The sequence below is a fragment of the Danio rerio genome, chromosome 21 (assembly GCF_049306965.1).
Source record: "Danio rerio strain Tuebingen ecotype United States chromosome 21, GRCz12tu, whole genome shotgun sequence".
In the NCBI taxonomy this organism is placed as follows: Eukaryota; Metazoa; Chordata; class Actinopteri; order Cypriniformes; family Danionidae; genus Danio; species Danio rerio.
The window spans coordinates 38523899-38548298 of NC_133196.1; the positions used below are offsets into that span (position 1 = coordinate 38523899).

General features: G+C 35.3%; 1 protein-coding gene across 1 annotated transcript; it reads left to right on the forward strand.

Annotated features, from left to right (window-relative positions):
• The first annotated feature begins 2492 nt into the window (after window positions 1-2492).
• wdr55 (WD repeat domain 55) lies at window positions 2493-24294 on the forward strand. The gene is given in 8 exon segments (NM_001003871.2): window positions 2493-2542; window positions 2755-2897; window positions 12382-12482; window positions 13301-13388; window positions 13477-13656; window positions 17597-17696; window positions 21058-21227; window positions 23294-24294. Coding segments are annotated over 8 exon segments (1161 nt in total). The 5' UTR covers window positions 2493-2503; the 3' UTR covers window positions 23634-24294.
• The last annotated feature ends 106 nt before the right edge of the window (window positions 24295-24400 follow it).

Here is a 24400-nt window from a genome sequence, read left to right on the forward strand (position 1 = left end):
GTCAGAACTGCCTTAATCCTTCCTGGCATAGATTCAACAAGGTACTGGAAATATTCCTTAGAGATTTTGGTCCATGATGACATGATAGCATCACGCATTTGCTGCAGACAGGGGCGGACTGGCCATCTGGCAATTCTGGCAAATGCCAGAAGGACCGGACCAGTTTTTAAAAGTGGGCTGGTCAGTTTTTTTTTTTTTTCTTAATATGTATTATTTTTTACAAGCAGGCAGCTTTTATCTCTTGCAAAATGTGAATATTATGAAGATGATTATAATATAGTAATAATAATAAGTATTTTTATTGCTTTTATTATAATTATATGTTAAGCGTTTGGCCCAATTGGTGACGGCTGGCTGGTTTTGAGAGGGGCCCACCCAATCAGAGGTTACGCAAATCAAACTCTGGCAAGAATGTCAAACATACAGTAAGTGCACCTTAAGCTAACTGTCAGAGATGGACCGTAAATAAAGGAAAGTCAGTGCCAAAAAGCTTCAAGAAACCAAAAAAAGAGCTCTAAAATCAGATGCTGCCAAATGCAAAAAATTAACCGAAATAATCTCGACTGGTTTTAATTTGGCTGCTGCATCAATGGACAGTAGCGCGGTAGAGGAGGTAAGAAGAAAACAGAAAATATACTTCTAAGTCATTATACTAAGATATACTAAGAAATTTTAATACCATTCTGACAGTTTTTGACAGTACCCTATACTGTTTAACAGTTGTAAGCTTAGCGTAGAACTCCCGTGCGCTTTAAAATGTCATTATCAGCAGATAACTTGGAATTTAGTGTATACAGAATGCTGTACCCTACTGTACTAGCAATATAGTCTAACATGCAAAAGAACCTATAGCTACCTGTATAGTAGGACTATAGGTATTTAAATACATAGTCTTTCAACATTAAATACATGCATAGGTTACAGTATGTATTTAATCCTTAGGTAGAGGTGCAGAGAATGACAACGGGTTGTTTTTGTTCCAGTCACATACATTAAATGTTTAAATATCTATTAAATATGATACTGCTTATATTATTTTACCATCTGTACACCAATGTAAGTAGGGAATATGCGTGTATGTGGGTGGGGCTGTGTCTGTGTGGTAATGTGGGCTGGTGTGGCTACAGTGCCAGGGCTGAATTTTTGTCCCAGTCCGCCCCTGGCTGCAGATTTGTTGGCTGCACATCCATGATGCGCATCTCCCATTCCACTACATCCCAAAGGTGCTATTGGATTGAGGTCTGCTGACTATGGAGGCTATTTGAGTACAGTGAAGTCATTGTCATGTTCAAGAAGCATGTTCTGAGATGACATGGCACGTTATGCTGCTGAAAGTAGCCATCAGAAGATGGCTACACTGTGGTCAGAAAAGGATGGGCATGGTCAGCAACAATACTCAGGTAGGCTGTGGTGTTGACACAATGCTCAATTGGTACGAATGGGCCTGTGCCAAGAAAATATCCCCCACACCACTACACCACCACCACCACCGCTGCCAGCCTGAAGTGTTGATTGAAGGCAGGATGGATCCATGCTTACATGTTGATGCCAAACTCTGACCCTACTATCCGAATGTCGCAGCAGAAATTGAGACTCATCAGTGAAGGTTTTTACAATCTTCTATTGTCCAATTTTGGTGAGCCTGTGCGAATTGTAGCCTCAGCTTCATGTTCTTAGCTGACAGGAGTGGCATCCGGTGTGGTTCTCTGCTGCTGTAGCCCATCCGCCTCAAGGTTCAACATATTGTGCGTTCATAGATGTTCTCCTGCATACATCGGTTGTAACAAGTGGTTATTTAAGTTACTGTTGCCTTCCTATCAGCTCGAACCAGTCTGGCCATTCTCGCATCAACAAGGCATTTGCTTTGGTTGTTCGTGAAAATCTCAGTAGATTAGCAGTTTCTGAAATAGCTCAGACCAGCCTGTCTGGCACCAACAACCATGCCTGTTCAAAGACACTTAAATCATTGTTCTTCTCCATTCTGATGCTCAGTTTGAACCACAGCTGATCTTGACCATTTCTAAATGCCCAAATGCATTGAGTTGCTGCCATGTGATTGGCTGATTAGAAATTTGTTTTAACAAGCAGTTGGCAGGCATACCTAATAAAGTGGCTGGTGAGTATTAGGTACAGTTTATTCTTATTTTATTTTTTAAAATTTAAAATCACTTGGTTTAAATTCATATCCCATGATAAAAAGGAAATCCGCAAATAAAATCAGTAAAACTGTGACTTTTACATTGAAAATCAACAGCCTTCAGTTTTAGCCTAATGTCTACAGTCATCTTGCTTGTTGCACTCGGCAAACTTTCCCAAGTCATTCACCACTTAGTGTATGAATAAAGCTTTATGCGTGTTTGTGTTCTCGTGTTCCAGCGTTTTTAAATACTCCATCCACTTTCACGTTGTTTTATTACCGATTTCAACCCATACGTTTCAACCGCACTGTTGTCCGCTCCAGTCCAGCAGGTGGCAGAAGATAACTATTTAGCCTACAACAAACATGGCGACTCCCATAGAACACGAGGATTTATCTGAACAAGTAAGTTTTTGTGTTGTTTTACGATGTCGAACGTTGCAGGAATGAAGAACGTGTACATATATTTTAATAAACATTTCAAATAAATGTTTACTTCAAAATATCTGACAATAAAGTCGCAAAAGATACGTTAAATCGGTAAAGATGTCATGCCAATTTTAATAACGCTGAATGCGACACTACCCGGTGTTTATGATATTGTTTTTTATCAGCAGGAGGAGACAGAAGATGAATTCAAACCACCAAAGATCCGAGAAACACCAGAAGACATCAAACTAGAGGCCATCGTCAACACTATTGCATTTCATCCCAAACAAGACATTCTTGCAGCAGGAGACATTGATGGCGATATTTACCTGTGAGTTTGTTTTCTAAAGGCGTCTAAAGTCCTTGTACAATTGGCAGAAGTAGTGTTTAGGGTTGAAGCTAATGTTATGTGTAGAATATTTGTAGTTATGTTAAATGTAAACTCACATTAAAAACTTATTTTATATGAAAACTTTTAAGCATGTGTTAGTCTTACAATACAAAAAGTGACCATGTATTTTTATAAAATGGGACTTGTGTTAAGTACAGTTAAGAAACTGGTTTACTAGTTCTTATATTGAAAGACACTCTATGTAAATAATAATATATTTTGATTTGCTTGTCGCTTTTTAGATTTTGGGCATTTATGTTGTTCATAACATCGTTATTAGAACACAAAATATCTTTAAAAAATAATAATAAAAACAAAATTTTGGTACTTTTTATGCCATCAAATGTGTGGTGGCAGTAGACTTTTTTTAAATATGTTTATTAAACTTTTACAGATATAACAAAGTAATTTTACAGAGAAATTTAAACAAATAATATTCCCACCAATACCCTTTAAACGTGTTGAAAATAAGAGAGAAAAGAAGAAAAATAAATAAAACATTTTAATGAATGAATAAATTACTAAATAAAAAAAATAATTATTTTAAAAAACATCAAATAAAATTAAACAAAAAAATCAATAAATTAAAAGATAAAAATGTACAGAATACACTTATACCTTGAAAACCCAATATTACAAACATTAATCCTCAGGTATTTATGCAAGTTGATTAATTACATTTGCTTTGCAATTAAAAGGCCCTAAGATGTAGATTGACAGTTTGTAGAGATACTGACATGCTGAAAAAAGAAAATTCTAAATTGGTCCCATGTTTCAGAAAAAGCCAGGGTATTGCCGTTTATTGTAAACCTTTTTTTTTTTTCCAAATGAATGAAGCTCATTGCATCTCGCAACCAGTTGTCAAAACTCGGGGGAAATCTTTGTTTCCATAATAAAAAAAACCAACCTACATCACACATGATGTCACACAGGTTCAATCGCGCATACTGTTTGCAGAAAAAAAGACCGGTTGCAGTAGCAAACATGTTATGTTGTGCGGTTAGATGCCAAAATAGAATGTCCAAAAATAGAAAACCTAACTTTTACGCTACACCACACTGCTTTTAATGCCATCCCCAGATGTCTTGCTGCAATGATTTAAGCAAAAACAGTTAAATATGTTTAATTAAATTGCGGACACTAAATGCATTTAAAAATCTAAGTTCACATACCCTGCCGTACAGATGCCGTTCGCTGTCAGAATGCAGTTGTTTTGCTTGTTGATGATTACCCAGGTCTGGTAAATTTTCGTTTTCTTTCCTTGTCTTTGGCTTGGCAGAACCTCGGTTTTTAGCACTACATATCTTTGAATCTGGTGATCATGGAACATTATTTCTTGCACAGGACCACACAGAACAAAACTATTGGCATCCAAAGACTTGCAGGCCTTTAACTTCTCTCTTGTAAAATCACTTGGAGTTTCAATGAGATAGTTGTATATTTGGGGCTGAATGCTTGGTCATTTCCTCTTATCCAATGTCCACTGGGAGGGTGCTATCCCCAGTGGACCTGTCAGACGCCGCTCACTTTAACTTTAATTTTGCCGAATAACTGTGCTTATCACTGCGTGACAAGCTGTTATAATATGCTGAAAGCATTATGTAAATAATATATATAATATGTAAATAATATAACTTATCTCTAATATAACAACACACTCTGTACTGTATAGGATGTCATTCCCTAGCTTTAAATGCTTGCGCTCCAGGTTTTTTTCTGCAACCTCGCTGTGCGCGCATCCTGAATGTTTACAAACCAGTAATTTATCTATACGCCATCTTGCTAACAGTGTCGAAAAAGCAAGGGCATTTGCAGTACAGCTCGATAACCCTTCTATATTCAGAGAAAGTCCAAAAAGTGCAATAAGATTACACGGTTCGATGTGCTTCTTTGTCACAGAAGAGAGACACTTGAAAATTGATAGCCAAAAAGAAGTGACTGTTGGACAAAGACATAACATATGTATTAAGTCTGCATGTGCTTGATTACAGCAATCACATATAGGGTCCAAGTCTTGAGTTATTTTCGCCAACCTCACTTTTGTAAAGTATATTTGATGAAAAAATTTTTAAGCCAGTAGATTTTGATTAAAACTTGAGGCCATTTTCTGAGAACTGTTTTCTTTTCTTGTGCTAATAGCCAGAATAATATTAACTTCAGTTTTATTTATACACAGTATCTGCAGGGCTTAAGTTTTAAAATGAATTAAATTTCAAAATTAAAATTTTAGGCCTTAAAAAGTCTTAAATTCACTGAAATATTGTGTTGTAGGTCTTCAATTAATTTAAACAGATATAAATTTTCCTATGTCTATGTAAAGCTATGGATGCTATGATATTAAACGAGACAAAAAAAGAGACCAAGACCTTGGGTATGGTGAGAAAGAATGAATGACAGCTTCTAAAAGTGTCTGAGAGACATCCCCTTTTTGCCCAGTAAACCTTGTTTTATTTGTTATTGTAAGCTATTTTTTAAAGATAAAAATAATGTATAAAACTATACATTATTTATAATACTTTATATACGTCTCATAAACTTTTTGTATTTATGGACAATGCACAGATATTGATGTATCACAATGTTTTAACACTACATTAAGTTTAGTTTACAATGTTTACTTTGCTCTACTTGCTTTAAATCTAAATCCCTAATATCAGAAATGACAACAGATTGTTAAGATTTAATTCATGTCTGTTTTAATGTTATTGATTTATGCACTTGACAGATTTCATTCATTCATTTTCCTTATGCTTAGTCCTTGGTTTATCAGGGGTTGAACAGCCACTTACCTAACGGATTTATATATTTTAAATTTTAGGTTGTTTGTTTAATGTGTTTTATGTTTGGTAAAATATTTTCTAATTGCATCTTTAGTGATTTTTCAACTAATTGCACTGTCTTGGTGGATTTAAAGGTTTTTGCAAAAAAATTGAAAATACAAGTGAATTTAGCTGGTTTTGACACAAAAGAAAATCTATGTCTTGATAAAAATCAAACAATTATCTAAAGTGACATTTATGAAAAAAAGGTTATTTTATTTACTAGAAAAAAACGTTTTCGTTATCTATAAAATGAAACTTCTGAACCTAATTGTTGGATCCTGATAGAAAATGATCATTAACAAAAAAGAAGTCTGATAGATTTAGAGGGTTTTGCTTCTGAACTCTTCATTAATATTCATATTAATAAACATCTTCCTTACAATAATATTTGTTTTTAATGTTTTTTAATGTTTTAACTGGGCCATTAGAAAAAAATCCTTGGTTTTTAACCTTGTGTAATTTGAAATTTTATTCATAATGGTTTTAAAAAGGTCTTAAATTTGACTTGATGAAACCTGTTATATCCACCTTCTGAAGGTTTTTGCTGATTCATGTATGAAGATCCAGTCATTTAAGTCTAAAAAAAAATTTTTAAATACAAATTTTAATAAATACTTGACATCTTCTAAAAGAAATACATTTAAATAAAATTTTAACATTTATTCTTCCCTTAGGGATTCAAAATACATCTTGATCTTTCTGACATGAAAAAACAATTGTATTCCTTATTTTTCCTCAAAGGGAAGATATCTTTTTTTTTTACACAATGTTATCTAATGAAGGGTGTTCTTCCCTTACCTCCTTGAAAGTTATATAGAAGAAAAACTTTGGAACAAATTTAGTGAAGAAGAATAGCTTTCGGTTTGTTCTGGCATATTTTTCAAAGGGTGCCACAATATCAAAACATGACACAAAATCTTTAAGTTCTTTTAAGAATTTATTTAACACCAGTTCGTCTAAAAAAGATATTTCCTTATGTTTCTCAATGTTGTTTTAAGTGCAAACCCAGTGCTGGTACTGTAATGCATGTAATCTGAAACTGTGACACGATTAAGACATACTGGAAAGAAATACACAAATTAGTTTAGAAGATTATAGATAAACCTTGTGCCCTATCTCCAGCTGTTTATCTTCTGAATTGTAAAAGTGCTCTACACCTTAGTCGTGGACTGGAATCTGTGTTACACTTTTGTACATATCTAGCAAGAAAATGTTTTCTTTTGCTGTGGTCCTCTCCCAACATTCGGCCAATATGTTGATAAATCAGATTGCCATTTTTTTACCCTTAGAAAAACTGACTTATGACTTGCATCTGATGATTTCTGGCTTATCTGGAATCCTCTATGGGAGTTTTTAGAGAATGTATCTTAAAGGGCTATTTTTATTTTATTTTTTTAAATTAATTTTTTGTTAATTTTTACCCTTCACAAAAGACACGTTTTACTAGTTGATGGACGATTGTATAATAGACGGCTAAATTATTGTATATGCTGACATGAGACACCTATACCACTATTCTGTCATTGTAAATCTTTAAATAAATAATAAAAAAAACATTTATACTTAAGAACAATAGTAATCCAGATATGGAGTTATTCAAATTAATCTTAACAAGTAAAACAAATGTTTTTACCTATTAAATTTGACTGTACACTGCAAAAAAGGCTTGTTTTACTTAGAGTATTTGTCTTGTTTTAGATTTATGTACTAGATTATTTTGCTTGTTTTAAAAAAAAACTCACTCAATTTTGCCACATTATTTCTTAAAACAAGACAAATTTTTTTTGCTTGTCTTGATGCTTCTTGATTTAAGAATTTGTAGATGTATGGATTAGAAAACTAGACAAAAACTTCCAAGAAAGAAAAGCGTTTTTGCAGTGTCATAGTGAAAGTAAACAGAACAGCAGAGATAGCAGTGTTCTGACAGGCTGAATACAAGTTTAACACCTTTTAAACCCTTTTTGATCAGATACGAAAGGGTGTTATTGTAGCTGATAATTTAAGATACTTCTGTCTCTATGGCTTTAATTTTTCATCTGTGAAGACAGACTGCTGTGCTTTTCACACCTTTAAGAGAACATATAGCAGCAGAACAAGCATACAGTAATTTTTATTTTGCATGACACTTGGATTAATGAATATGTCATGTATTCTTTCATGAATATAGTCACATGAACATTTATCCAAGCTTTATCCAATAGATTTCTTTTATGGAAATATCTGCAAAGTAGTGCATATTTTAATTGGATATTGTCCAATTTGCACATTTGAATGCAACATTTCTGAAAACTTTTAGTATAGAACAATTCTCTTATTGTGCTGTTATTAATCGATTAGTGAAAGAATGGCAATATCTTTTGGAGATTCACCAAAAAATCAGTATTGTCAAATTTTACTGACTCTCAGCCTGTTCTGATCCTTTTGAGTTTGTTTCTTTTGATGAACAGAAAAGAAGATATTTTGAAAAAAGCTGGAAGACATTGACATCTATTAAATTTCATTTTCCTACTATGGATGTAAGTGGCCGCTATTAAACATTTTTTAAAATATCTTCATTTGTGTTCAGTGGAAAATAGAAAATCATAAAGGCTTGGAACTGCATGAGAGAGTAAAATGATGAGGAAATGTTTATTTATAGGGTAATAAGTTGTACAGCAATAACCAACTAAACATTAGAACAGTAGAGGTGGAAATCACAATATTATCACAATACTTTTGTCACAATATTGATTTATTTTTTTTATTTACAGTAATATTCTGCAAAACAGTGCCAGTTATAATCTTCCTTTACAACTTCTTATTATGTCCCCAAAAAAAAATTTTGGTAACGTGGTCTTACTAAACAATTGTCAGTTTGTCTATCTCACTTCAAATTTATTGCTGCAATTAGGGCTGGGCGATAATTCGATAACAATAATTATCACACACACACACACACATATATATATATATATATATATATATATATATATATATATATATATATATGTGTGTGTGTGTGTGTGTGTGGCCTTTTTTACACAGATCTACCTGTGGTGTTACTTCAATGACAAATGTCATGAGCGCAGTGTTAGAAGTCGAGATCGCATTTATGTAATAGCCTACACTACAGCATGCGGATCTCTTTGCTTGTGCGCCGATTTCCTCTGCTCGTGCACAATTTTTTTTCAAATCTTGTGCGCTCTCAAATAAACGCTGCTGAAGTGCGATTTAGTGCGTTTATGTAACAAGTATGTCTCCAGCATTTATTAGATTTGCTAGGAATATTTTTGAATGTCTCCCTAATAAACCTACAGAGCGATATTAATGTGTCCTGAAGTAATATGAAATGGCTATACGTCGTGATTGCTAGCCTCACGCATCACGTGCCTGTCAGTCACCCAGACAGTCAGTCAGCACGTAACCTTAAAGGCTTAAATAAATGACGTACAGCACTACTACGGTTACAATTTGCGCTGCTATAATTCACTTACCTTTTAATATGTTTTGGTGCGATTATTACCCGCTATTAAAAAAATACAATGTCTTGAATGAGAAGCTGTAATGTAGCCATGGCGGGATGAATTTTGACGTGGCGCCCCGCCATGGAAGAATGAATGTAGCGGATACCATGTATATATAATTTATTTTTTTATTTTTTCTCTCGGGTCTCCGCGAGCACCTTAGTGCCATATATTGGCGCACTTAACCACTAGGCTGTTGGTGCAGACAACATTTTTTTTTTCCCAATAAAACAATAATGACAGTTCAATAAGTGTTTGATAACATTTACGTATTTAAGGATACAGACTGTATGAGTGTTTGTTACATCTGGAGAAGTAAGAAGAAATAAGGTAAAAAAGGTCACAGTCAATGACATTGTTGCAATAAACGTCACTAAAGTATTGAATACATGAATAAAAGCAAAAAAAATCAAGTAGTGATAACAGGAAAACAGCTTTTGATATGCCGTGATTTTTGTGTTGTCAAGATCACAAGAAAATTAAGTAGTGATAATGAGAAAACATACTTTTTTTGTTGAGATCCCAAAAAAAAAAAACGTGAAATTGAGATATGTCGAGCTTACAAGAAAACAAAAGAAAAAATATATTTGAATGCATTACCTTTTAGGACTTTCATACTCATCTATAATGCAGTCATTTTTTTTTAAACTCTGAGCTAAAAAACAGCCTCATCTACTGGACAGTCAAGAAATTGATTTTTATAATTTAATCAAATAGTATAATAAAATATGGACCTTTTCACATTTGTGGGTATCTAAGCAGCAGATGTCATCATAGTGGAGTAATTGTAGAGAGCAGTGAATGTGAGGGTATTACAGAATATCATTTTGTATTCCTATTTTGTATTATGCTACTTTTTACTTTTGTCTCTTTTGTTCCTGTTTATGTAAAGCACTTTGAATTGCCGCTGTGTATGTAATATGCTATATAAATAAATTTGCCTTAATTTTCTCAAATAATAAAAGAACAACCCCACGATAAAGTTTTCACAACACGAAAAACAAAAAATATGTGTAAAACAGCAATCAGAAGAGAGAACAAGGTCAAGTTTACTGTCCTGCCCATAAACACTGCGTTAGAAGCACCCAGCATAAGCGATAATTATTATGTTAGCTTGAGAAAGCCAACATGCTGTTATACTACTCTGTCCTCAAAACCAAACCCATGTCCTCCTAGGCTGTTCATGCTACAAGGCCCAAATTTGGTCAAAATATGCCTTTTGCATTCAAGATTGTTGCTATATCTAATTTGCCCAAAAGCTGTGTTCTGCATTATATATATTTTTGTTTTCTTTTTTCAGGTTTATCAGACTTATAGTTTTCCAATAAAAATTTTCAAGCATTATTTTTAATAAAAATTGCAAGCCATTTTTGACTTAAACTCCATATTTTTCCTGATATGGCAAGTCATTTTTGCATGTATCACTTTCACGCTCATGAAGCATTATATTTTCAATAAAATATGGCAAGCCGTTTTTACATAAAGTCCAAGTCCAGTTTTTGACTGTCATAAAGACATTGAGGTTGATTTTTATCACTCATATTGCCAAGAGGCTTTGATGTATCATCACTAAGCTGTCAATTGTCCCCATAGCAATAAAGCAGGCTACCCTAGAAACCATTTAAAAACAGCAATATCTTTACATCAGAATATCTTTGGCATGTTTTGGCTTATTTAACTCATAGTAGCAAATTGGACTTCCTGTGTACAGTGCATGGCAATAGTGACAAGCCAAGTGTCATTAATGATTAGCTACATGTTATTAATTATTATCTAAGTGCAATAACATGCTAGAAATGCCTACTAAGTATTACCATTTGATCAAACATGTACACGAGCATTGCCATTTAGCAACTGCTTAGCAACCACCTAGCAATGCCATAAACATTTTAGCAACTGCCTAGCAACCGCTGTGCTTCCTGCCAACTGCCAGTCCTAGCGCAGTCACGTTGGCTTTCTCTCGTCAACGAACTTTGTGTGTAGTGCACAGTATATAGCGCATTTATAGTGTATGGCCATACACCCAAAGCGCTTCACTATCCCTCTATGACCCTCTCATGATTGTGAAGAACTTTGGGTGTTTAGCCACACCACCACCAGTGTGCAGCATCCACTTGGATGATGCGATGGCAGCCACAAGACAATGGCACCAGTGTTCTTACCCCACACCAGCTATAGGGGTAGTGGAGAGACAGTGATGGAGCCAATTCAGTGTATGGGGATGATTGGGAGGTCATGCTGGTTAGGGGCCAAGAGGGAAGTTAACCAGGACACCGGGTTTACACCCCTACTCTTTACAAAAAGTGCCATGGGATTTTTAATGACCACAGAGAGTCGGGACCTCGGTTTAACGTGTCATCCGTAAGACAGCACCCACTGGCAGTATAGTGTCCCTTTCACTATACTGGGGCATTAAGGATCACACAGACCACAGGTTGAGCGCCCCCTGCTGGCCTCACTAACACCACTTCCAACAGCAACCAAGTGTTTCCATGTGGTCTCCCATCCAGGTACTGACCAGGCTCAGCCCTGCTTAGCTTCAGTAAGTAACTGGTCTTGGGCTGCAGGGTGATATGGCTGTGGCAATTTAGGTTCTAGTTAATAATAAAATAATTAACAATTTGATGCAAAGATGATATAATGCACTATATAGTTTTATAAATGTACATACATTGTGTGAAAAAAGTCTATTGGTGATATATCGATATGGGCATCCATGTATTGATATAGTATTGCCACAGAAAGTATTACGATACTAAACTGCACAGGTGTAAATTCCAGTTCCTGAAGGGCCGCAGCTATGCACACTTTAGTTCCAACCCTACTCCAAAACACTTACCTATAGCTTTTAAACAAGCCTGAAGGACTCAATTAGTTTAATCAGGTATGTTAATTAGAGTTGGAACTAAACTGTGCAGAGTTCCGGCCCTCCAGGAACTGAGTTTGACACCCTTGCTAGTTATACTGTATTGATATTTTCCCCCACCCCTAATATTTTAAGTATAGAATTGTCGACCAAGTTCGATGTTCAAAGGTCAGATTCTAGTAGCAAAATACTTTGTCTGGGTTAAAAAAGGTCTTTATGCATTTGTTTTGTAGATTTTCATATTCCTGCACTGAAGGAGAAAACAAAGAGCTCTGGTCATCAGGGCATCATCTTAAGTCTTGCAGGAAAGTACTCTTCTCCAGTGATGGACAGAGTGAGTATTTATTTCTCTTACATTCATTGCACATTCAGATTTAAGCCTTTTTTCCCTTAATACAAAGTTCTGTCATGAAACTCTGTGCGCACAGGCTAATAAATCACCTAATCTGCTCTTACATCATCGACTACATAGCACAGGTTATTGGTTGCTGTTACCTCTGCAGCCAATGAGATGGTGCCTCAACATTTTATATGCCTCAGCATTTTTAAAGAACCTCCTCCACCCCAGCTCCACCTGTGTTTATGTAGACCATTTTGAGGGATGTAAACAAAAACAATGGTCCCAACATATTTCCTGTTTTACTTTTTTATTTTGTATAGCTTCCCAGAATCCAAAAAGAGCCACATATTGATAAATAATGTTATGATAGCTGTTTTAACATCAAGTTATGATTGTAATGCCTCTTGTTACAGTTATGAAATAGTTTGCTAACAAGCAGGAAATGTTAATGTGCCAATGACATGACAACATTGAATTGGTCTATATGCTACAGGGTTTACTGCATGTCTGTGAATATACTGACAATAGCAAGTCTCAGTAGTTGGGCTGCAATAATAATCAAAGCAGCATCAGCAGCGGCTTAACAGAATTCCGTCAAGACTAAACACTTCGAAATTGCCCAAATACATATTTATTATTATACTAAATATGTTGTCATGACATAAACACATAACTCTCTCTGTGTGTGTGTGTGTGTGTGTGTGTGTGTGTGTGTGTGTGTGTGTGTGTGTGTGTGTGTGTGTGTGTGTGTGTGTGTGTGTGTGTGTGTGTGTGTGTGTGTGTGTGTGTGTGTGTGTGTGTGTGTGTATTAGAATTATTTAGCGTATCTAAGGACAAGGCTATTCACATCATGGACGTGGAGGCTGGAAAACTGGAGACGCGCATCCCTAAAGCTCACAAGTATTTCTTGTTCCACTTAAAATTCACACTTTTCTGCTTGTAAAGTTATTGTAAAATGAGTTTATGTTTTTTTTTTTTTTTTAATTAGAGTCCCCATCAATGCCATGCTGCTAATTGATGAGAATATATTTGCGACAGGAGATGATGAAGGAACGCTGAAGGTTTGGGATATGAGGAAAGGAACGTCGTTTATGGATCTGAAGCACCATGAGGATTACATTAGTGATATTACTATTGACCAGGCGAAACGAACACTGCTTACATCCAGGTAGGCTACTCTAAATAATAGGGATGTAATTTTGAAACTATCGATTCAAATATGTTTGTAAACAAGATTAGATCAGGTCAGTTCAAGCAAAGATAATACTGTAGTAATTATGTACACTTGGGAAAATAGTAAATATATATTTTTAACTATGTATATATATATATATATATATATATATATATGTGTGTATGTATGTATATGCGTGTGTGTGTGTGTGTGTGTGTATATATATATATATATATATATATATATATATATATATATATATATATATATATATATATAGTTAAATATTAGGGCTGTAACGATACATGATATGAAATCGAAATCGCGACACTCAGATCTACGATCCTGTGTCGCGGTGTGATAAGGGAGAATCGCGACACACCCCGTGACTACCTTTCCAATAACGTCACGCGTGCCTGCAAAAGTTGAGCTAGTTGAAGAAGAATGAGAGGAAACACTTTTTTTTCCGCTCGACATTACGAGCACTGCTCCGTTTAAGCCCTCGCAATATGCCTTTAGCTGGGAAAGCTCGCACGGATCTTTTAGTAAGGGACCGTCTGAATGGGTCAAGAATATCAAAAACAAAACCAACTTAACCCCGCTTGACAACAGACAACGGCAGAAACATTGCCAGTGCTGTCAAAGCATTGTTGTTAATGTGGCTGCGCAGAGAGGGATGGGCGTTCAACAGATGCCCCGACTTCTGCCCGACTTCTGTAACCTTGCTGTGCGCTTTCTGTTTGAACCTTTGGGAGTTAACGTTACGTGTTGACTGACAGGTGCGCGACGCGTGAGGCCAGGAAACAGGACGAAGGTTTCGGTTAAGATGAACACAGTTTCTATAGTTATACTTTATTTAGAGATAAAGGTATATGGCTCTGCATATAATCACTCTATCTTGCTGGAGTTTAAAGCCGTTTCGCTTTACTTTAGGACGCATTAATGCCGCTCTGAAGGTCTAATCGCTGTTTTAAGTTATCCAGAGCTGTATGAATGTACAAATCTTGAATATCACAATAGTATTAAATATTACAATTGTAACAACACAGACAGCAACACTTATGCACAATCGATACCCAGCTGATTCAGTCGTTTCATAAGAGGACCGCCCTTCTTCTCTTCTTTTTTTCTTGTCAACATAAAGGCAGTGAGATGCGCCTTGTTTTCGGCTTATAAAGCATGTATGCACATTAATGCAATAGCATATTTAAACAACAAAACTGTTTACAAAAAGTCTACATATTCGCGCGTTGTTGTTGTCTTTTCATCACGCAGCGCGCACCTGAACCGCGAGGGAGAGAGGAAACCATCAGGACATATTCTTTAAAATAATGATTTCTATTAAAAATGTAAAAGGTTTTGTTATTTTAATAATAACAGCGGGGCATTAAATAAATGCATATTTTTCGTGGAGCAGCTTTTTGAGGAAGTCTGCGATATTTATTTGACTGAAGAAAAAACATGATTGGAAAAAAGCAGCCTATGCTGGTTATTAAAAAGAATCAGTCAGTATTTTCATTTTGTAATATAAATTAATTATTTAAATGAAAATAATTTAGGGCAGTCCTATTTATTTTATTAATTTTATTTAGGTTATTCTGCTCTTCTGTGCTAAACACTACAGGTGCGTGAAGATGCTCTTCTGTTACGTTATTAATATGCTAGCATTTAAAAATAAATCAGTAGCCTATTTTAAAATGCAATATTTAATGTGTCAGACACAAAATAGACACGTCAATTTGTTTAATATAAAATTAATAGTAATCTGACCAGTTAACCGCTAATAACCGATTAATGAGCGGTGGTTGTCGGTTAGCAAAATTAACTGAAATGAGCATCCCTAGTAGGCATTTAATTTACTTTTTTCTATGTAAGAGAACTTGATTGAAAAAGAATTTTCAACATGCTTGAACCATCTACACAATGGAGTTTAGTTCTGTTTGGTTTTTCAACAGTATTTTGTTACAAAGAAAACAAAAGTGATATAGCTTTAGCTTTTTATTTTTTTATATATGGATATTTATATTGTTATTAATTTGCATAGTTAATATTGTTCTTTGATGTTTAGTTTCTAAAGATTTTTCAAATGTTATTTAATAAAAAATAGTTTTAAAAATCTTTTTTTTCCCCACCCCACACGAAAAAAAAATCGTGATACGAACCGAATCGTGGGTCAAAAATCGTGTTACGAACCAAATCGTGGGTTTGGTGTATCGTTACAGCCCTATTAAATATATATATATTTTATATATAAAATCTATCAAAAGTTGGTAAATCAATTATGAGAAAATTAAGACCCTTAAAAGGTAATTCAATCACGTTTTTTGAGGTTTTAAATTTTGTTCAAGCCTTGTTCAAAGTGTTTGACTTCAAAAAAACATAAATATATTTATTTTCCCTCTAATATTAACAACGGTGTGCTTGATCCATACGATGGGTTCAGACCGGGGCATGTTCGGTCAAGCTCCTCTGTCCGAGTGATGTCACGTAATTTGTGACAAACGTGGGAAGGTGATGTGACGCTCTCTACATGTCGCAAAACTATAGAGCGAAATGCCCAAAATGTGAAAATTTAAGTTTGCGTAATCCTGGTTGGAGAAAGACGAGTTTCAACAGTGACTGAAGCCTTTCGCTGAAAACAACCATGTAATTTATTCTTTCAAGCTTTGTTTCTTCCGAGCTTATCTGAGTTCTGTTGCATGGTTTTGCTCCACTGATTTAACTACAGCTGTTTATTAACAACTGTTTATTAAGTTAAAGGTTTGATAATGATTAGAAGTTGAAGTGGCGACGAGGTCTTAAAATATTTTGAGACGGTCTTTAAAAAGTCTTTAAAACTTATTGAAATTACCTTTAGTATTCCTGCATATACCCTGTCATGGAAAAAAAAAACATTTAAAAGCTGTTAAATATATCAAAATGATTGGCAAAATGTGTAATATTATGACAAACTGACATTAATAGACTTTATTGTGCTTGATTTGTTTTGAACTATTGTCTTTGATCGGAAAGAAACGAAATGTTTTGTGTTTTTTTTTTTCAGGCTGACTAATTAGTACAGAGCGAAAGATGATATTAATTGTGCGTTTTCAGCAACATACAGTATGTACGATTTGTGCGGTTAAGTGACATTGCTTACATTCAGCTCTAGATCATGGCTGATCGATGACACCTCCTGAAAACACACTGTAGTTTCTTAAAACTAAAGTCGGACTGTTCTGTTTTGCTTTAAATTTTCAAATTACAGTCTAAGTGAGATGAAAAACAGGTTATGCTTCATGTGCTCTGCATTTTGTTTGGATTACGATTAAAGGCTCAAATTTCCAAATTACAGTCTTATTGAGCTGAAAAAACTTGTTATGCTTCATGTGTTCTCTATTTTGTTTGAATCATGTTTAAAGGCTCAAATTTGCCGCCAAGTGGTTACAAACCTTTTTTTTTTCCTTCTGTTGAACACTAAAGATATTTTGAAAAAAGCTGGGAACCTGTAACTATTGACTTCCAAAGAAGGAAAACAAATTCTATGGAAGTCAATGGTTACAGGTGTCCACCATTTTTCAAAATATCTTCTTTTGTATTTATAACAAGTAAACATGTGGGTAAATGATGAAAGATTTTTCATTTTGGGGTGAACTATTCCTTTAAAATGCTGTGGTTTGTTTCTAAATGCAAAGAGCACAGGCAACCTTTGTTTAAATGAAGAGATCTCTTTTATTTATGTATCTTGTGTGCTGTTTACATGAGTGCAGTGAATCATTACATCCCCAGTTAATAATGAATGCCTACAAGTTAACTTTTTCTTGCTTTGAATAAGATGCATCTGTTCATGTCTTCTTGAAAACACTTTGTAATGCAATGACTTTCCAACATTATGTGTGGCCTGTGTGTGCAAATACTTGTTCATTTGATTAAGTCTTTTTGTTTTGTGTTCTAGTGGCGATGGCACTCTGGGTGTATTTAATATAAAAAGACGAAGGTTCGAACTGCTTTCTGAAATTCAAAATGGAGATCTCACCTCTGTCTCCATTATGAAAGTGAGTCTAAATAATGTAGCACTACTGAAGTAACATTTAAAACATTGGCTTGTTTTTTTAATATATATTTGTGTCACACTCGTATTTATTGAAAGGGGAAGAAAAAAACATTTTACTACTTTTTTTTTTAATAGAATGAGTATTTTTAAATGATATTGGAGAATTTATCCAGGAAATATTTAAGGGAAATGTTTGAAAATGTGTCTTCTGGAGGCATTTTAGAATATTTATCTTTAATCAAACTAAATTATTGTATATATCCATTTCAGTGTTGTTGCTATTTGTATGTTTTTTTTTTTTAAACAAACATACAATATACGATCAAAGGGCCATCTCTGTTTGGAAGGGAGTGCGAAAGAGGGAAGAGTTTGCATGAAAAGGGGAGTTTCATTACGTGTACGCTCTTTTTACAGAGGCAACACAAATACAGACGCAGGGGAGATAGACAGTGACCGTTTACATGGACAAATTATTTGCCAAATTCTTAATTTGTTGGCTCTAACTGCAGTTTGGCACTTTTACTTTCATTCAGGAACATTTCATGCATGCCCCCATGTGACAAACGAGATATGGTACAGTACAGACATCCAGTCTCCATGCTGGAATTTAAGGATCTAATCGCCGTGACGTAGCTTCAAAATTTCTTTTCGAACCAGAAGAACAAATTTGCTCGAAATAACGCAGAAACAAACCGTTTTCACTTTTTAGAGAAATATATATGTCCTAATAGTGTTTTTAGCAACGTGGGACACAGGGCTTCAGCGTCAACGCTTGACGGAGGGCAAAGTTGGGGCTGACATGATCGTCATAGCAGTGTCAGCCAATTAAATTAGTTTACAATCGGCTGCTTAGCTGGGGTAAATCCATAAAGCAATCTGATTCGCTGAGGCCTCCGTTGCTTTCTTTCTCTAAGGGCATTAGCGTCAACACTTCCTATTCACTTTGAATGGGTGATGTCAAGCGTTGCCAAACTGAGTTTTTGCAACTTTTAAAGCACCAGCCATTTCATTCGCTGATGCTGCTATGACGATCGTGTCAGCCCCAACTTCAGACGCGCTTTCTGTCAAGCATGAAGCCTTGTGTGAATGCTCCTTAACTGATATGCTTGTATGTTATATATTGTATATTTAGTATAGTAATTGCCATGAATATAGCCAATGTTGCTGACATGGCATTAAAACATAAATAAATTAATTAATATATATTTGCTTCCCTTACAGTGTTGTGAAATAATGGAAAATTAGAGCTGTGAAAAAAAAAATCATTTGAGAAATCAATTCTTCATCACTTCAGAGTAAAGCTGCACAAGTAATCGTAAAAAGATCACGATCACGATTCAACCCCTTAGGTAATCTTAATCCAGCATTTCTACGATTCTGTCAATTATATTTTCAAGTTTAGGAGAGAAGCAAAGGTGGCTGCACAAGTCTTCACATTGTTTTACATATGTTGTTCAGCAACGTAGACACCTCAAAATGGTGTTGAAAGAGTCACATGCTGTATTTATAAGATATAATACACCCCAAAAATGTCATTTCTGTCTTCATGTAATGATGTATTTGCGACCGCAAAATCACAAGTGACGTGAGCTGACCGTTAACTGTTACCACAGAGAGGGCGGACGCGCACTTCTGAATGAAGTCTACCTGTTATAACAGGTTATAAAGTTGTAAATAACATTCAGTTTGTGGCACAGAGTGGTCGTTTGGGAGCCGCGCGGGAAGTGAACCGCTCTTAGCAATGAAAATGAAACTGAAAGCGCACACGTTGCCAGATGTAGCTGACTGATTCCAGCCCAAAAAATGCAAAAATACCCACCCAGTCTTCTGTATTCACAAAAATCACGTCAGTGACAGATTTTAAGCAGAAAATTAAGTTTGTAAGCATATGGCTCAAACACAATAATTCAACATTAGAAATATCATCAGCATTAATGACCAGTCCACCATTCCAAGTCTATACAAAATTTAGCATTTTAACCAACAGTACAGCTACACAAATCCTATTGCTGTTTTACCACATTTAAGTATAACAATAATAATAGTCCACTCATATTAACCTTTATTTTACATCTACAGAATCGTTAGAAAATTGTGATCTTTATTTTAGACAAAAAAATCGCGATTCTCATTGTAGCCACAATCGTGCAGCTTTACTTGAGAGATTTTAAAAATGAATTGTTACTCTCTCTTGAATTGATTCTAAGCTCAGTGTTGAATGCTTTAGATGCTTTAGGCTTTACAAACAGCCATACTCTGCTGGTATCTAATTCCTTAAGCCTGATTTATACTTTTGCGTCAAGTGCACGCGTATCCTCTGGCACAACCTTTGCATGGTCGCATAGCCCTTGTCAACGCTGACCTCTTCAAAAATTTAACTGCACGTCACAACGATGCATAGCACAAGCTCTGTGATTGTTCAGCTTGGTATGGCTGACGAGTGTGGAGGGGGAGCCAAATTGAGAAAGTGTTTACAAGTGTTGACTCCCGTGAATGAGCTTCAGATGGAAACTTTTGTTTTGTGTTTACCTTATGATTAAAGTTGTTGCTTGTCCGCTGGTTCCTGCCTCTGAATGAGCGAGTTTTAGCTACTTGTACATTATGGTAGAAAAAACAAAACACCAGTGAACAAACTCGACTCAGAGGAACATAAAATTCTACTGCTAGTTAGCACAAGCAGCGCGCAGAAGTATAAATGCACAGCAATGCGCAAGGCAAGCACTGTGGGTCATGTCAATCACTCGACACAGAAGTATAAACCAGGCTTTACAGACTCCATTTGAACCTAAAATAATTGTTAAAGTGATGAAAGGTTTAAGGTTCCATGTCAGCTGTGTCTATATTCAACTGATGAAATGAAAGCCGACTTGCATAATTTGAACCGAATACATTAACGCTCTTCCTCGTGTACATCTCAGTGTACATCTCAGCGTATAGCGCCATCTGCTGTTAAAATCTCAGAATTGATTCAAGAGAATAATGATGCAGTTTTAAAATCTCAGTATTGATTTCTCTGAGCAGGATTTGTCGTCACTGCTCTACTGAAAATGCAATTCTAAAAATGTACTACACAAAATATATGCTGCTTGTATGATTATCAAGGTCATTTTTATTGATATAGCACCTTAAAAAAACATGAATGCTGATCAAAGTGCTTCACCAACATGGCAGAATAAACAATTGCTGAACAGTTATCTGTAATTTATAACACTTTTGAATCGTTTGTTGCTATATTTCATTAACTGAAATAATTGCTTTCAAGCCAGCAATGTTTTTTAACCATAAAATAGTGTTATTGTCATTGTTACATTAATATATGGAGGTAAAAGTTTTTTTTTTTAAACCTGCTTTTTGCCACACAGAGAGGTCGTAAAGTCGTTTGTGGTTCCGGTGAGGGCACAATTTACATTTTCAACTGGAATGGTTTCGGTGCCACAAGTGACCGTTTCGCAGTTCAAGCCGAGTCTGTGGATTGTATCGTCCCAATCACAGACAGCATACTGTGTGCTGCATCTACAGATGGTGTGATCAGGTGAATGTATTTAAAACCATTGTTGTTTTAATTGTTTATGTGCATGTTTTTTAACCCTTTTATTATCATCTACATCAGTTAAGAAGATGAGGTTTTTAAGAATCTTAACAACGTGTGTAATACACTTTCTTTATCTTGTGTTTAATTTTGTGGTGAGACTGCACAAATAAGGTTACATTTGTTAAGTAAGAAATAAAGTGCTTCCAGGAGGTTGTTATCACAGATAACGGCCAACAGGCTTGGATTAAAAACTTAACTTAATTTTTGTGAAAACAACCTCCTGGATGTACTTTATTCTACTTTTTAGATTAGGCACAAAAGATTGTTCTGACAAAGGTAAAATAGAGCTGATGGAGCATTCACTAACCTGTGCATTATTCAGGCACAAGATGGCACCAAACAGTCAAAAACACAAAGCTGACAGAAGTGAAACTGGCTGAATGGAGCATACACTAACCTACGTATTATTCAGTCACAAGACAGTGCCAAACAGTCCAAGCATTGCCATGCTTATAGTATTGTTCAATCATGTTAGTAAATATGTTACCATCAAAATTCTACACGCAACACCCCATAATGACAATGTGAAAAAATATTTTTTTAAATTGTTGTAAATTTATTAAAAATAAAATACCTGAAAAATCACATGTACATAAGTATTCACAGCCTTTGCTCAATACTTTGATGTACCTTTGGCAGCAATTACAGCCTCAAGTCTTTTTGAATATGATGCCACAAGCTTGGCTCACCTGTCTTTGGCAATTTTTGCCCATTCCTCTTTGCAGTACCTCTCAAGCTCTATCTATATATCCTCTATCCTGACTAGTCTTCCAGGTCCTGTTGCTGAAAAACATGCGCACAGCATGCTTCACTCCAGAGATGGTATTAGCCTGGTGATAAGCAGTGCCTGGCTTTCTCCAAAAGTAACACCTGGCATTCAATACAAAGAGTTAAATTTTATTCTAATCAGACCAGAGAATTTAGTTTCTTATGGTCTAAGAGTCCTTCAGATGCCTTTTGGCAAATTCCAGGTGGGGAGTGACTTCTGTCTGGCCACTCTACCATGTAGGCCTGATTGGTGGATTATTGCACAGATGGTTGTCCTTCTGTAAGGTTCTCCTCTCTCCACAGAGGAACGCTGGAGCTCAGACAGAGTGACCATCAGGTTATTGATCACCTCCCTGAGTAAGGCCCTTATCCCCCAATCACTTAGCTTAGATGGCCGGCCAGCTCTAGAAAGTCCTGGTGCTTTTAAACATCTTCCACTTACGGATGATGGAGGCCACTGTCCTCAATTAAACTTTCAGAGCAGCAGACATTTTTCTGTAACCTTCCCCGGCCTTGTCCCTCAAGACAATCCTGTCTCGGATGTCTACAGACAGTTCCTTTGTCTTCATGCTTAGTTTGTGCTTTGACATGCACTGTCAACCCTGGGACCTTATATAAATGGATGCATGCCTTTACAAATCATGCCCAATCAACTGAATTTACCACAAGTAAACTCCAGTTAAGCTGCTGAAACATCTCAAGAATGATCAGTGGAAACAGAATGTACCTGAGCTCAATTTAGAGCTTCACGGCTGTGAACACTTATGTACACGTCATTTTTCAGATTTTTTTCTTTTGAATAAATTTGCAACAATTTCAAAAAATCTGTTTTCACATTGTGATTATGGGGTATTGTTTAGAATTTTGAGGAAATAATTGAATTTATTCCATTTTGGAATAGGGCTGTAACAAAAAAAAGCGCAATATATATATATATATATATATATATATATATATATATATATACCTTGCAAATTTTAAGCAAGCATCAATGAAAAAAATTAGCAACTAATAAAGAAATGACTTTGCTCTTGGTGTAAATCATTCTCTACCAACATATTGAAATCACTTTTTGAAACCATCAAAATATTTGCCACTGTAGACTTTGCTAGAGTATAGTTTATAGTTACCTTTGTACTTGTCATTCTGGTTTAATCATTTTATATTGGCAGTGCATCTATTCCTTGAGCCAAAGGAAATTACAAAGGAAACTAATGATTAAACCCTTTATTTTGCAGAGCTATCAATATCTTGCCCAACCGCGTGGTGGGCAGTATCGGACAGCATGTCGGAGAGGCCATAGAGGAGATTGCACGATGTAGAGACACACATTTTCTGGCGAGCTGCGCTCACGATGAGCTGATCAAATTCTGGGACATTTCCAGCTTACCTGATGAGAAGGTTAATGATTACAGACGTAGAAAGAAAAAAGACAGACGACTCAAAGCCCTGAGTAATAAAGCGTTTGATACAGGACAGAATTTCTTTGCTGGGCTTGTAGACACAACTGAGGAAAATGGTAAAGAGGAAGAAGATGATGATGACGATGATGAGGACAGTGACAGTGGAAGTGATTAAAAGTACTGCAAAAATTTGCTGTCATTTGTTGGATATTTTCAGACTAAAGGAACACTCCACTTTTTTGGAAACTGACTCATTTTAAATCTCCCAGAGAGTTAAAGAGTTCAGTCTGGCAGGATTACTACTTCTATCTTAGCATAGATTATTGAATAGGATCAGACTATTAGCATTTTGCTCAAAAATGTAAAAAATGAAAAAAGGAAATTTGCTGCCATACCATGGATGTAACGGACACATTATTATGCAGTGCTGATACCTAGCTGTGGACTATTTTCAGAAACTGCTTGCTGCAGCCATGGTACGACAGCAAAGTTCCTTGATTATTATGCGGAAATGAGAGTATAATTCCCAGCCGTATTAACCTAAAAAAGAGCAACTTTCGTTTTCCATCATGTAACGTACTAAGTGTAACTACAAAATAGTCAACTTTAAATAAGTAAGTTTTGATACTTCTTAAAAAAAAATAAAAATTTGAGTGAGAAGCTAATGGTTAATAGATTCAAAAATGGTAAAACTCAACGGTTTAACTCTAGGGGACTTTTTAATGAGCCTATTTCCAAAAAATAGTGGAGTGTTCCTTTAACATCTCAATTAGATTTATATTTATGTATTAGGGTTTTTTATCCATCAAAATTTCAGAATATATGCAGTGCTTTTATGTTTTTTGTTGTTGTTGTTGAATTGTTGTTGATTATAATTTGTTCAAAGGCAGAAACAATTTGTTTTATGTTGCTTCGGTTTTCTAAAACATTCATTCATTAATT